The sequence below is a fragment of the Chionomys nivalis genome, chromosome 1, assembly GCF_950005125.1.
Source record: "Chionomys nivalis chromosome 1, mChiNiv1.1, whole genome shotgun sequence".
In the NCBI taxonomy this organism is placed as follows: Eukaryota; Metazoa; Chordata; class Mammalia; order Rodentia; family Cricetidae; genus Chionomys; species Chionomys nivalis.
In genome coordinates, this window is record NC_080086.1 from 11305959 (window position 1) to 11322027 (window position 16069).

Consider the following 16069-nt stretch of genomic DNA (forward strand, 5'->3'; position numbering starts at 1 on the left):
GGTATGGTAAGAGTTGTTGAAACAGGAATGAACATGATCATTGCAAAGTATGGAATTCTCTAAGAATTAATAATATATGAATCTTAAAATTATTGATTCTAATTATTGGTTTTTCAGCTTTTCTTTCTTTCAGGTGACAAATGCTGTAGGTATAGTATGTTCTCTAATAATTGATTTAATTAATTTTTATAAAGTTAATCAACCTATATTCACTCAAGAATATAAAATATTCAATGTTACTATAAATATGTTATTCTAGAAAATGTAGTTAACTTAAAACAAGCAGTATTCCATAAATAATTGTGAAAATCAAATACCCTGTTGGTAACTCGTCCTTTGTTAAGATACTCACCTGAAGAATTGTCTGTACCACTCAGCCTTGTAGGGGACAGAGAACTTAGCAATCCTTAGCTATCAATGAGCAACTCTTAGTTCCTGTGCATATACTTTCTCTCCCCCTCTATCGTATCAATTATTATTAATCACTTAAACTAAATCATGAAAAATAAAATTTAGAGAAGCCACTAACCAAGATGAACACTGTCTATATCTCACATGAGTCACTGCCTGCAGCCATTATCGTAATATGGTTAAATGGGAAACCTAACTTTTATCAAGTGATCTTAAAATGAAAAATAAATCTGCATCAATTGATTTCCCAACATTTTCTGACAGATTTGCTTCTTCAAGTGAGAATAAAGCTAATTGCACTCAGGAGGCAATTATGAAAGCTCTCTGCTGCTCACCTGTGTGCCCAAGTCTCTGGAACATTGTGCAGGCTGCACACTGTGAAGCTCAGGTGGGAATGGAGCACAGCGTGGTTGCTGGAGGCACCTCTAGGTGGATGCCTAGGTTGGAAATCTGTGGAAAAGCTGCTGCAGTACACTTCGATGAGCTGGTAGATGGCCCTTGATAGCTCAGCTGTCGCTTTCTCCATGAAGACTATGGGAGGAAAGGAAAGAGATTGGGATGTCTGTGAAGGGTCGTATTTCTCATAAACCATCAATTACAGCTTTGAAATCTCTGATAATGAATTTTAAATAAAATTTAATTAAAATGACCCTTACTAACTAAAGCCAATTTGCCATCTGGTCCTCTGGAGGCAGCCTGGCAAACTGCTGGCTGATCATCTGTCTACACACGTCTGTATCTTCAGCAGCCCAGATTTTGAAAACATAACCTTTTAGTTACAAACTGGAGGCTCTTTTTATGATTAACTTGACATACCAATCGATTGAAATTTACAATCAATTACCTTCTGGCTTAAAAAAATTAGAGTTATCTTTAACTAAAGGATTATATTTTTAAATGGTTTTTGATTACTTCAAATTAATTTAATCTAAAAAATTTTATTTGCCTGTCTTGTGATGATATAAAAGGATTGTCACTGTGAGTATCAGTTTTTACTGTCAACTTGATACAACCACCAGTTGTCTGAGGAGAAAGTCTCAGGGACGGGTTTTCTATATTGGGTCGACCTCATTCTTGCTAGCTGATGCAGGAAGGCTCAGCCCTTTGTGGGTGGTTTCCATTCCCTAGGCTAGCGGTCTGGAAATATATAAGACAGAAGAAAGCTAGACCAGAGCAAGCAAACAAGGATATGAAAGGATCTACTCTTGACTGTGGGTGTGATACTTTGAATTTCTGCTTTGACTTTCCATAAATAATGGATTGTAACTTTGAATCAAAAGCCAAATAAACTGTTTTTTTTGTTTGTTTCTAATCTGTTTTTTGTTAGGATAGTTTTTTCATAATCACTTAAATGAAACAAGGGTGATGATGAAGAAAGAAAAAATGATTAATCAGGTAATAATTTTCCTAAAGGAGCAAAGGAATTGTTGAGGGGACAGATCAGCATGTCCATAGACCCTTCAAGCACTCTCTGAGTCATGCTGATTATGGAGAAACATGCAACTTTCTCCAAAGGCACTTCTGAAACATTAGTTGTGTCTTTGTTTCTACTTGTTTTGAAAAGAAAATGGCACAAAGAGCTAGATTTTTCTTTCTTGAGCTTTCTGCATCATTCCAATGTAAGAGTACGTAGGCTCCTCAGGATTGTACCCAGCTTCAGCATGGCTCTTCTTCCCACATCCTGTCCTCCAGCAGTTCTGCCCACAATTAAGCGCTCTTTGTTATTGCTCAACACATGTTATTATTCACTTACTTATTCATAAACGCACACAAAATTTATGATAGACAAATTGTGCTTATTTGTCTCATTCCTTAAATGGTTCTCCCCCTTTTTTTTGCAACAGCCTGGGGGAAGATGAGCAAAGAGAAAAGGCTCTAATTAAATTTCTCTGAGAAATCAGCGGTAGGAATTAATGAAGCAGAAGCAAAAAAGAAGCATTATAATAGTCCTAAAAGAAGGCTTGTCAAACCCTGGAGGCCATCCAACAGAGATTTCTCCTGAGTCATGGGTGGCAGAAATTTCTAAGTTTCTAGAAACATCTTATTTCTTCATTTCAGATTTTTCTGTCAGTTCTTTGGAGCAAGAAGCACAAACTCCTTGTTGATAACTCCTAATCTTGAGGAAGTATGTCAGTGAATATGTATCTAACATTATTGATCTGTTCTCAAGTTCGTATTTTTGAGGAACTGAATTATTTTGATACTTATCACATTCTACTCTTCACTGTCAGTGCAGAGAGAGTTCTGGGTTATTATTTGTTTCTGTAAGATTGTTTAGTAATATGTACCAATGTACCCTGGGTTTCCAGACGCTGGATGAAGAATTCATTTCAAATGCATCACCAGAGGTTGCAGAGATGCCTCAGTTAGCAAACACCTGCTGTAAATGCATGATAATCTGAGATCAGATCCTCAAAAGCTAGGCATGAGGGCTAGAGAGATGGCTCAGTAGTTAAGAACACTAGATATTCTTACAGAGGACATGGGTTCAGTTCCCAGCATCCACACAGCAGCTCACTGCAGTAACTCCAGCTACCCTCTTTTGGTCTCCATGGGCATTATCCGTATTAACAATAAAAGCAGGCCTACACTCAAACAAATAAAGCAAATATTTAAAACAAATAAAACAAATATTTAAAAGCAAGACTTGACACAGTTGTTTGCATCTGTAATATCTGCCCTGTGAGGCAATAATGGATGGCTTCCTGATATTTGCTATGTAGTCAGACAGGTAAACTCCAACTGTAGTAAGAGACCTCGCCTCAAATAACAAAGAGGGGTGCGATTTCCTCTAAGCACAAGGCATGCTCATATACACTTACACACACATATGTATAAACAATGACATCATCAAATTATTCTGTGAACCTTGAACTTGGTGGAGAAACATGGTGAAATAATGTTTACCACACCTGTATTTTTCTCAGAGAAAAGAATTGCAATGTTAATTTATTTGCAAAGCAAAGACACATGAATTGAAATCTGTTGTGATATATTATGGAATATAAGTCTTTGGACACATTGCTGTTCATTTTTTTTATGGAATCTCATATTCTAATGCCCTGAATGGTATGAGGTAAGAGATCTCATTACAGCACTCCCCAAAGAAAAGGGCAGGGCTTCCTATCAATATAACTGTGTCTGTTCTCTCCACAGATGATCATAAGAATCTGTGCCAGGAACATTTGAGGCAGCTGGTGTCTCTTCTATCCCTCCATGTCCTAGAGTCTTCTGATCATCCCCTTTACACTAGTTCTAGTGTTTTCTCCATTTCCTCTGCCCCTGCATCACCTTCTATGATGGCACATGGAGGGTGACTCGAATATCATTGAACACTTTCCAACTGTTTGAATTAGAATGGAGACTGTATGTTTCTCATGCAAATCTCGACTAACTGTGTGGAAAGTGGGTTGTTTCAAATACATCCCATGGTCACCTCTACATTCAAGGTTATCAGTTGTTAGTTATGTTGTCCCTGGAAGATGTTCATGTGTTCCTCTTCCAAAGATCATCTCCCTGTGAAAATAACATCCTCACCACAAACTGTCATATTTTGTGCCTGTTATAACAGCTGATAATTTAAGAGTTTAGTCTCGGGTGCCAGACGTGGTAGAGCTGTTGTTGGAAACCAGATCTTCTGATCTAAAAGTGGCCCTGCTCTGAAACACATAAATACATATCATCTCTTTACACAAGTAGGAAAGCCTTCTTCAGTTTTCAGTACCACAATCCCAGATTCTCTGTGAGTCTTGCTTCAAAACCCAATCCTTCTGCCTGGTCTACCAGTTGGTCTTTCAAATATAGCTTGAGTTTAAATTCAAAATTAATGACTTTGGAGACCAATGCTTGCCATTTTTCTCATTACAAAATCTGATTCACTGTAAAAAAATTTTTTGTGGTGTCTTTGGATGGTTAAGAGAACAAGTCTTTACATCTACTTTTTGGGAGACAGAAGCTGGGAGATATCAGAGAGTTCAAGGTCTGATCTTCAATATGAGTTCCAGTATAGTGATACCATTCTATCCATCTCAAAATAAATGGAAGGAAGAAGGAAAGAAAACAAAACTTCTTTTAGTGTTAGGTCTTTCTACTTTTCTCACTTCATTAAAAAAAAAAAACAGAATGAAGGTTTAAATAATGACACCCATTTTATTCCCTCTGTCAATCCATGACCTCCATCAGTAGAGAGGATCTTAAGGTCTGAGTAAGCCACTTTTCTCCTTGTCTGTGGATGTGTGTTACCACAGTTCTTAGATGGGTAACTGAAAAAAAATTGAGGAATTCTAAGACTCATGCCCTTTGTTCCCTTTACTTTTTCTCAAATATACTTTGAATGTATATTTTTATTACCTTTTTTTGAAGTTTCTGATTTCTGATGAAAATTCTAAAGAAATAAAGAAATATATGTGTTACATGTTCAGAAAATCATCAAGCCAGTAATATTAAAAATCAACACACTGTAATTTCTTTGAAATGAGAAAATAATAAAAAATATTTATCAGTATTATTTACCTCTGTTGCATGTTAAACACTGGAAATCTATATTGTATAATAAGAAAACCTTCTGGATATTGCTACGAGTAATGTAGGTTATTTGATTTTTAAAAAGAGATTGCTTAAACTGACTGTGCTTTTCATTATTAAAGCACTCTGCAGAACTTGTCTAGCTCTGACTTTCCTCCATGACAGGAACCAATCTTCTGTTAGAAGTACATTTCAAATTCTCCCTGTTCACTGCCTACCTCTTACTATTAGCAGATATTCAGACACAAGCTCACGGGATCATCCTAAAGAGTCCTGATGAACTGGGAAAAGAATATATAGAGTATTAATTAACTCATAGTTGAACACAGAAGAAAATACACTAAATCATATCACAAATAAAAACCACAGTCTGAAGTGATACTGATTTTATTATTTTCTTTGTCATTTGATATTGGTGTCCACAACATGGTATCTGTATAGTTGTGTGTATAATTTCTTAGCTGGCTTGGGGCTTGCTGGTTTTAAGTTCATTACTGTGAAGACTATACCCTGTGACTCACAAGTCCACTAGAAATAATGTTGGAGCAGAAATGTGTGTTCAGTTTTCTAATAATATTTATTCTAATTGACACAACTTTTGGAAGATGGAAAAATAACTTTATTTTACATATGGGGTCTTGATGCATGGGCCATGCTTGACTCCTGTTCCTGGACTCCTCTATTCTCCTACTTCAGCTCTTATGGTAGTTGGGACAACAAGAGTGAATTACTATCCAACTATTTTTTTTTAATAAAAAATATTGGTTTACTTATAGGGAAGTCAATGAACTAAAATGCATATTTATTAAGCAAATAAATTAGAGAACAGCAGTTTTTGTATCAAAGAACTTCCAGAGGATTCCTTTAGAGAAAGAATATTTCTACTATGGTAAAATATAATTAAATTTGAATGTAACCTTTGGCTCGAAATGTCATTTTATGAATCTCAGAGGCACTAGTATAAGGTAAATGTTTCACTAGAATGCAGCATCAAATACTAGTCCCCACAACTCCGGATACTATCTTCATTCCGTCCAGGTGGGCTAGACTATTGAGCTGTTAGCCTAGCTTGACTAAAATTCAATTTCTTCAGAAGCATAGACATGTATTATAAAATCACCCTGACATTCAACTATGGCACAGTAGGAAAGAACATATTTTCCACTCTGTGCTTCAGTTTCCTGGAGTATTTTACAAAAATATATTAAATGAGTTTCTGAAATAAAACACGAAGGCTAAGGATTGCTTCCAGTACAAAGTGGGAATACAGAATAGAAGGGAGTGTATAATTTAATTCTTCATTTTGCCAAACTTTCATTTAATACTTAATTATTTCCCTACATGGCAGAAAATAGTGCCTTGCAAAGAAAACCGAAAATAAAGACAAGAAAAAAAAAAACAAAGTGTCCCAAATTTAAGAGTTGTTGTCAGAGACTTGGACCCCTCAGTGTTTATTATCTTAGATTCAGAGTGGGTAGAAAGGTTGGTCTTGCTGACTTTTTAACTGATATTGGTTCTTAAATCATGTCAAATGCATTTGGTATTGAGTCCCAGTATTATTCTGTATATAGGCTCACAATTAAGACAGGGTAGAAAATCAATAGGCAGAATCAGTATATCCAACATGGAAACAATGAACTTTAAAGTCTGTAAAATAATTAGGATCTTGGGGTTGGGACAGAGATGATTAAACTATTTACTACTAAATAAAATGAAACTCTCAATTCTCCACTTTCTTTGTTTCTGTCCATTCAAATCATTTCCTTCATGAAAATATGCGACTATATATGAGTTCAGTTGTTAAGAAAAAAATCACACATTCAGTTCATAAGCACAAAAGGACTGTAGTGCATAAATCTAAGCTTTGCTTGGGCATAATTGCTCATGGCGTTCCCTGGAAATAGCCAATTTTCCCATAATGGGTTCTTTTAGCTTCAGATTTACGGAGAAGTATAGTAGCTTGGAGAAAATTTTAGTGTTTTTGTTTTTAGGGGAATTAGGAAATGACTCATTAGGAAGACCAGGCATTTCATTCCTTAGAGAACTTTAATATCATGTGAAGAGCATCTTCATCAAAAAAATTTTAAATCTAGCCAAATGTTCTCTTCAGTGAAGATACAAATCCATGTTTGGTCTGCTGTGACAAAGGTCTGTGCTTGTCATAAAATGACTAGACAAGTTAATGGCCATGAGATGATGGGGGCAGGGGTGGGGCTTATGTGACTTAAACCTCCTGACCTTGGGCATGGAGACTCAGAGCTTCCACAAGAAGCATCCGCACCACCTTCAGGTGTTAACAGTGCTTCTGATTTAACTTCCACCAAGGAAAACCAGAGAGGTAAATGGATTTCTCACAATCTAACTCAGGAAATCGGAGAGTTTGGATCCCTGTCACATTTGCAGCAATGCACGATCATTGTTTTTTGTTATCAGCTCCAGATGCTTGCAGTGTCGCCAAAGTGTGGTGACCAAAAAGACATGATTTATTTGTTGGGAGATAATTCTCACTGGTTTGGCATTCTGGATTGACATTATTTAGTGGCATCAGAGAATTTTTCAATTATAAAGTTTATAGAAATATTTATTTTCAGAATACATGGGTGGCATGCTTTTCAAGACCACAGCATTATTTGATTTCTGTCCTGGCACAAGGAGAACAATACAATCAAATTAAATGTAGGCCCATCATGTTTCTCATCTTATTATCACATGTGAAGACCACAGATCTTGATATCCATACAAAATACAGCTTAGACACTACATAGTCATTTCACTTGCTTCTGTACTAGTGGTGTGATGGTTAGTGGTGACTATTCACTTGACACAATCTAAAGATTAGATTCACCTAGGACACAAGCCCATGGGTATCCTGATGAGGGATTCTCTAGGTTATTTTAGCCTTTGAGTGCAGGTTGTATTAGCTACTACTGCAGATGGTGCTATTCCCAGCCTGAAGTCCTGGACTATGTAAATGGAGGGAGGGAGCTGAGCAGCAACCTGTGTTCATTGCTCTCTTTGTCCTGCCTTCAAAGGCAACATGACCAGCTATGTTCAGCTCCTGATGCCTCAACTACCCTATGCTGATGGATCGTTCTTTGAGCTGTGACTGCAAATAGACACTTCCTTCCTTACTGTGATTTTTCAGACATTCTGCCATAGACACAGGAAAGTAACTCAATAAATGGGAAAGTAAAAAAGAAGATTTCTTCACTACAGAAAATTCAGAACGAAAATCATTGTTAAACATTAAACTTGGGGATTATTGATTATTTTAAACATGGCTGTTATTAATGCATAGATGTTTCAGTTTTTAGCTAATGTTTATTTTTAGCATATTTGGTGATCTGTGTCTGGGACATTTTAGGATTGTCACCATCACTGTTCACAGAATACAAATAAATTATTTACTTCCATTTTTAATCACAAAACAACTTCTGATTAAAACAAGATGTAGCCTTGCATTCAATTACTGACTTTGTATAGTCACTCTGGTGTCAGCAACATAAGCAGGCAGCATAATTACTTCCATATTCAGTAAAAATAATTAGGCATATTTGAAATTAAGTTTTTGAGAATTTCTAGACTAATATATTTAAAAGTAGTATCATCTTTGTTCTTCTTCTCCATGCAGATAAAGAATTCATGTATTAATCCTTTACACCCAAACACCGTGTGCAATTGATTTGAATAATAAAGTGAGCATGCTAATACCAAATTTATGGCATTGTAATGTGAAAGGGTTGACGTAGAATAAGATTATATAAAATGAGTAATATTTATCAAATGTTAACTGTAATAGTTCCTCTGCCATGAGGTCCAAGCAGCCTGTGGTCAAACCCATTCTGAATGTATTAGTAAGACATTCCAGAAATAAATGATTCACAAATTTTATGTTTGACATTATTCTGAGTAATAAATGAGAGCCCTCCCTCTTCAACTCCTTACTACCCAGGGCCAAACTCATCCTTCTATCCCCAGCATCCACACAGTATTTGCTGCTCACCCATCAGTCACTTAGTAACATCTGAATTGCAAAATTAGCTGTCATGGTTTTGGATATTTGTGTTCAAGTAACCATATTAGACTCATTGGCCTCAATGAGTCAGAATAATGATGCTTACAGTAGTGTTATATGTTATAATATGCAATTACATTGCTATACTTTATCATTTTCATTGGTTTCTTTACACGTCTATTTTATAAATTAAACCTTATCACCAGTGATCCTGTATAGAGTGACCATGATACATGGGATGTGTTAATACAGATGGGATTTTCGCATGTTGTGGAGGGGACTATCATGTTGCTACTGTTAATGTTATTTTTATATTGCTATGATTGTTCTATTTCTGTTTTGTTGTTTGCTAGAGTAACAGACATGTGTGAATGGATTTCTTGAATATGGTTTTTGATTGGCACTCACAGTGGAAACTTCCCTTTATTCCACATATTTAAAAACTTGCATAAAACCCTTCCAAGTATTAAATAGTACAGGGTAAAATTCCCAGAGATTTCCCTCAGAGCTCACAGCATCAGTGTCTGTTTCGCCTTCTGTGAGAAAATACAGACACAATCTCCTTCTTCTGGCTGGACAGCTCTGTACCTATGCATGAGACCCATACACATCTCTGTACCATCATCGGCCCATACACACAGCTACTGAACACTGTGCAGTGTATCTTCTGACACACCAGTGAGCTCACATTGAAGAGTTTGGGGAAAGTCACAAATTTCCCAAGTGTCAGTGTGTTAGAAACGTCTTTTTTAATTTAATTGAAACTCTTTGGTGTAACATAGTTGAGCTGCCCGTACCCACGAATAATTGACTTATTCTGTATGTGCACATACAAACACACATGTGCACACAGACATATGATTTCCAGTAGTAAAAACATTTCATTGTCTTTAATTGATTGTTGCATGCAGGTTTAATTATACTGTACCAATTGAATATATTTACCTGCGGTTGTCTCTTCTGAAGTAGATTTAGATTTTTCACTGCATCTGAAACCTGCTTGGTTTCAACACACCCCAGAACACGGCATATATTTTTAACTTCTTCAGTAACATTGTTCACATGTGTCTGCAGATGACAAGATCAGGTACCATAGTTTATTAAAATTCATCTTCCGTTGACCTCTTTCTCATGAAGATGGAGTAGAATGGAAGGTGGTTTTTATTTTTTATGACTATATTCATTTTCTTTTCTTTCTTCAGCATCTAAGTCCATTTTTAAATATACTGTACCTTTTTAGTGGTTTTATGTGTCTGGACCTGGCTTTACTGTAATAATCTTCAACATTCTCTGACTGCTTGAGACAAATCTTTAACTGCTGTGCCAGCTACCACCATGTGGCTCAAGTCAGGACATAACACTGGTGGCTGGTTCCATGCTTCTGTATGCTAATCACCAGCCTGCAGACTGCAAGACTAAGAAGCTTCATCTGGCTCCTTGTCAGGAATCTTCTTAGCTTTCTCAGGTCCTGTGTTTGGATATTCGAGCCCCCATGTTGGACGCCATATGTAATGAGTCTTTCTCTGTACCACCACCTCCCGAATAAAGACATGAAAACTTATTATTAATTGTGAAAGCTAGGCCTTGGCCTAGGTTTGTTTCTAACTAGTTCTTATAACTTAAATTAACCCATTTCTTTTCATCTAAGTGCTGTCACATGGCTCATGGTTTTTACCTCTTTTCCTGCATGTCCTGCTTCCTCTGTGTCAGGCTGACGACCCTCTCTTTATTTTTCCGCAAGGCCTCTCTGTCCCCAGAAGTTGTGCTTAGCATCTTTTACCTAGCTATTGGCCATGCATCTCTTTATTTAAGCAATCACAGTGACATTTCACAAAATGTAAATGAAGAGCGTGAAACAGTATCCACTTCACATAACTGCTTTACTGACTTAAATCTGACTTAACATGTAAAATAAAATGTGAGATAAAAGACAGGATGAGGGGCTGGAGAGATGGCTCAGTGGTTAAGAGCATTGCCTGCTCTTCCAAAGGTCCTGAGTTCAATTCCCAGCAACTACATGGTGGCTCACAACCATCTGTAATGAGGTCTGGTGTCCTCTTCTGGCCTGCAAGCATACACACAGACAGACTATTGTATACATAATAAATAAATAAATATTTTAAAAAAAAGACAGGATAAGATAGAGGAGGGGGGAATAAAATATGAAGGTAAGTGAGACAAAGATAAAGACTTGCAGCATAAAAAAATCCTTAAACCTGCTTATTCTGGAATATTTTCTTAACAGAACATTAATTAAATTTTACATCACAAGTTTTTATACTAATAGGACACAATTTCTTCTTTTTAGTGGAAAAGAAAATCCCTTCTGAATGTTTTCCTAGTATGATTTAAAGCACTGGAAAGAAAATTGGGGCACATAATTAATGACTACCACAGGGGAAAATTAGGCATTTCATGGACATCTACTAACCCCACTAATGAGCAAATATAAGAGGTTGATGTTGAGTTAAGATTTGCTCTTAGTGTTTCACAGATTGAAAATATACAGCTGTTCATTTTAGCATGGAGAAGAAATAGCAATGAGTAATTCCTGGGGGGGTGGAGTCAGCTGCTTCATGACTGTGACTCATCACAAGTGGACATACTGAGAACGATGTGGGTACCAGAATCCAATTTAGTTGATAAAATAAACCAAAAGACACACACTCCTCTAATAGCTAGAGAGCTAAGGTTGCATTTTCTGTGCACATCATCAACCCTTGGTTGCAATTTGTAGTATCTCGTGACTAAGATTGGACTTGACAAACTGGATTGCCCCATAGAAGATCACTCTCATGTTAACGAAATGTCAACACAGTTACTGAGGTCAGGACAGCTCTAGGATACGGCTTCATGTTCTACCCGTAATCATCATTGAGTATTAATGTCCATATGTCTAGACAATGTCTTCTCTACAGTAGGAACAATTGTAATTGATTAGAAGGTTGTTCTCAAGATTAAAGGAGAGAAACAATTAAAACATTCACAAATGATAACATTCTAATGTTAATCTTGAGCCTTTCACATATGTTGTGGTTTATAAATGAAATCAGACCTAATATATTCTGCACAGATAACTAGTGAGGTGAGGAGTAGAATTCCATAAGATTAGGTGAGTGGTGCTTTCTCATCTGTATACTAGGAAGAGTCAACTGATGTATATTCTAAAAGATGCATAAATATTACCAATTAAAATGAAAATTCTGAGTTGTCTTGGGTCTCTGGAAATGTGGAAGCTAGTTTACTCTGTAACAGTTGTGGAGTATGTCTTTAAAGGAGATGCCCTGTGTTGACTTCTGGCCTCCACAGGTTACTACACAGATGAGAGTGACCTCACATAACTCATATCAAACACACATATACAAGTGCATTCATATGCACATACATGTACACTGGGGGAGCACTTTAAGCTCAGCAGAGTTTCAGACACCACAAGATTTTTTAGGAGTGTCATCTGATTCAGGTATTTTTGAACACACATCAGGAGCTACCCAAGCAAAGTAGAAAAAGGTCCTAGCTCTTGCAACTGTCAGATGAAGAAACACAAATATTCTACACACATGCACACAAACCCTATATGCTCAGATGAGAGTGGATGGGCAGCTTAGCTCGTAATATAGATCGATTAGTTCTCTAGATGACAGACAGCTAGAGGCATCTTCCTGTCTGTGCTTCTGCTCAAACACTGGTCCACTTCAGTTGCCTGAGGAAACTATCAAAATGCAGGTTCTGACATGAGGACATAATGTTTCTGACTCACGTTCTGACAGGTACTGATAGATGAAACCTCAGATATTTGGATGGAATGGGGGAAGGGATGATTTGAAGCTAAGACCCAGACATGGACAGAGGACACCGGGTGGCTAATGACCTGTGAAGGGCAAAAGAAGACATGCCTGAGAGAGAACTTCTAAGAATGCTGCTTCCTGGCCACAGCTTTTATCTGAAAAATTGATGGTGACATCTCTTGTTATACAAATCTGAAGATATTAACCTATATTGTTTATATGGATTCTGTTTTAAGAATGATCGTAGGTCAATGTGGTTTGGATGCAGAAGGGTCCATGGAGGCTTGTGTGTTTGTAGACCTAGTCCTCTAACTGGTGGGGCTCTTGGGAGAGGTCATAAAACCTATAGGAGCTGGGGCTTGTCTGCTAGAAGTGCTTGGTGGCAGGGCTTACAGGTTACAGGTTAGCCCTTCCTTCATCCCAAGTCCCCTCTTTATGTTTTAGGCTATGAGGAGAGATGGAAGGTTCTGGTCAATTACCCCACACTATCAGGAGTTGGTTGCTGCCATGCCTGCTACTAGAGTGGAGAGTAGCTTCTCAAACCATGAAACACAACTAACCCTTTCGCCTTCAGTTGTCTCTTGCTAAATTGCCAGTTACAATTAGTAAAAAGCAGCTATTCCAGAGGTTATTACTATTGTGAACTCAAGCAGAAGCAAACCCAAAACATCTGTGTGGACACACTTTCCAACCATACTCAAACATATGTGTTTATGGGGGGGTAGGGGGTGTAGTATCTGATGTATGTGTATATATACACACATGTACACACAGTACATTCATGCACATATTTATAGACATATATGTGTGCACACAAACACGTGTATATACATGCACATAAATACCGGCACATATACATATGTGTACACACACATACGCAAACACAGTGGTTAGGAATAAAATTTTTTAGATAGTCAAATCCTATGAAAGTCCTGTATTCACATATAAAGGAAAGTGAATTTTGGATCAATATGATAAGAGAGCTTTCTCAAAAGTAATGGCTTAAGAATTGAGTAGGCAGCCCCAGGAGGATTGAACTCTTCCACTTACAGGCACGAAAACATCGGGGAAGTTGACAGAGGAGTTCTGCAATCCACAGGAGTTTTGACTGGGTTAAAGTCCTCCTGACTTTGATCCTTTGAGTTAGTAAAACCACAAATTGTTCTGTAAGACATGTTCTGGATTTTTCTTCAGAGATATTTGAGGTGTCACAGGCCTCATGGGCTCAGCATTCTGATGCTTTAGACAATAAAAATACACACCTGGATAGGATTGGGAGCATTGGAAAACACGGCTGACAAATGCTTCTCCTCCAGATCCTCCTGGAAAAGAGAATGAAGCATCACTCAAGTGAAAGAAAGTCAACAGGCTTCTGTAGTGGAGACAGAGACAAAGGCGGACAGTATCTAAATAGTCACACAGTCAATCCTTTACCCATTTCCAGCCTTCACAGAAACCAAACGCCTGTCTGTTTAAACATGCTGCCTGAAAGGATCAAAATCCATTCATGAATTCAGAGACACACTGAGAGTTTAGGATGCTTTCCTTTCCATTTTTTTTCTGCCATGAATTTTTTCTTCGAAGAGATGAATATTTTCTCTGAAGAAGAACTTTGGCATGAAATGCAGAATATTAGGCCCATTGTGAAAAGTGAAAGCAGCTGCCACATTACATACAAAGCTGTAAATTGTTAAAACCTCTATAGAGATGTGAGATCTCAAGGTAACCGGGTGATCATAATCACGGAGACTAACAGTAGACATGGGGCTCACCAGATGTTTAAGCTTTGATATAGTAGTAGAGGGGGCAACCACCATTCGAGTGGATCAGAGGACAGGAGGGGCATTTAAAAGAAATTCTCCGTGACTAGGCTTGAGTTACTGTGCCATTTGGAACTGAAGATCCATGCAGAATAAGTGTGTGGGTGATTAGGGATGTCCGGGAGCAGGCACAAAGTCCTGTTCACCACTGTGGACTTATTTCATAAGATTAAAATCCCTTGATTCCTGGATGCAGGGGCAGAAACCAGTTGTCTCTTGGGTGCAGGTACCAGGCTTTGCTTTTAGGAAGTAGCAAACAAATGAGAAATAGATAGAGCACATGTGACTGCTGTCTGTTAATGAAAGAAGATTTGAAGTTAAACCACTGCACAGGAGAAGCCCAGCCTTGACTCCAGGATCTTACTGTATGTCAGCTCCAGGTCAGGCACTGATGGCAAGACCCTCTACTGCAGAAGACTATGTCTAGACACAGGGGGGATTTACCTGCTGTACCTAGGAAGTGCAGATCCTAGATCTGAAGATCAGGTACAAAGTCTACGTGAGACTATGCTTGACTCTTACAAATGAAACCTCTCTTTACCTCAGAGCCAAAGGAATAAACCATTTAGTAATAAACAAAGAGAGAAGATTTCAGAAGGAAGAGGAAGTGTGGAGATGACAGTCAGTACCAGTATCTTGATGGACTGCATCTGCTCTATATATCAATAGCATTGCAGGAGAAAGCTAACCATTTTCAGGTTTCAGTGGAATTTACCTCAGTATCTAATGTTGTTCTACAATGCTGCCTAGCATTCAACCAATAAAAAAACGTAGATATTAGTTATGCCAAGGATAATACACCAATTTTCTTAAAATACATCCGTAGGCTCAACAGTATTCTTAGCAAGGTACCTAAGAAAGACACATGATAAGAATAATAACACAGCAAAATTGCTATCATGTCGTGTCACCACTTTCTGTAAAAACGTGGGGATTAAATAACTACCAACATGATATAAAAACTTGCTGGAGAAGTGTCTCAGCAGTAAAAAGCACTGTCTGTTCTTCCAGAGGATCTGGGTGTGGTTCCCAGCACCCACATGTGACTCACAACCATCTCCACTTCCAGGAGCTCTGAAGCCTCCTTCTATCTTCCACAGATACATGTACTATGTGATACACATACATGTATGCAAAACACTTGTGCACATAAAATGAAATAAAATAAACACAGAGCAGGACAGGTCATTTAGAACCTGATCTGCAACCACTTGGCTAGTAGTTTTCCAAAATTGTGCCAAGCTCCTGCAATTGAGGAGAGCAAATTATTTTAAATAAATGAACAACCTGCTATGGACGTAAAATATAAATAAAGAAGCACTGGGAAACTGTGTGTTCTGAAGTACCACCCCTCACAGAGGAACGATGGGAAGTTGAATGTGCTAGGGAAGGGAACAAGGTTCATTTCCTTTGGTAGTATAGTCACTACTAAGTTGCTGCACTCCAGTCACTAACCCCTCATCCATGCCTATGCAGGTGACCTGTACTAATCACAGTGGGTTTCACACACC

The 16069-nt window shown here is 37.7% G+C and overlaps 1 protein-coding gene across 3 annotated transcripts in view; it reads right to left on the minus strand.

Moving 5' to 3' along the window:
* Positions 1–16069, minus strand: part of Pik3c2g (phosphatidylinositol-4-phosphate 3-kinase catalytic subunit type 2 gamma) — a 324648-nt gene that overhangs the window by 263412 nt on the left and 45167 nt on the right. For 2 of the 3 annotated variants that reach the window (XM_057780802.1, XM_057780793.1), the window contains exons 8-10: positions 9896–10018; positions 4762–4795; positions 747–942 (exon numbers count right to left, since the gene is read on the minus strand). In XM_057780802.1, coding sequence (XP_057636785.1) covers positions 747–942; positions 4762–4795; positions 9896–10018 — 353 coding nt within the window. Of the gene's footprint in view, positions 1–746; positions 943–4761; positions 4796–9895; positions 10019–14000; positions 14061–16069 lie in introns of all 3 variants that reach the window. The other variant, XM_057780784.1, reaches the window with a different exon arrangement.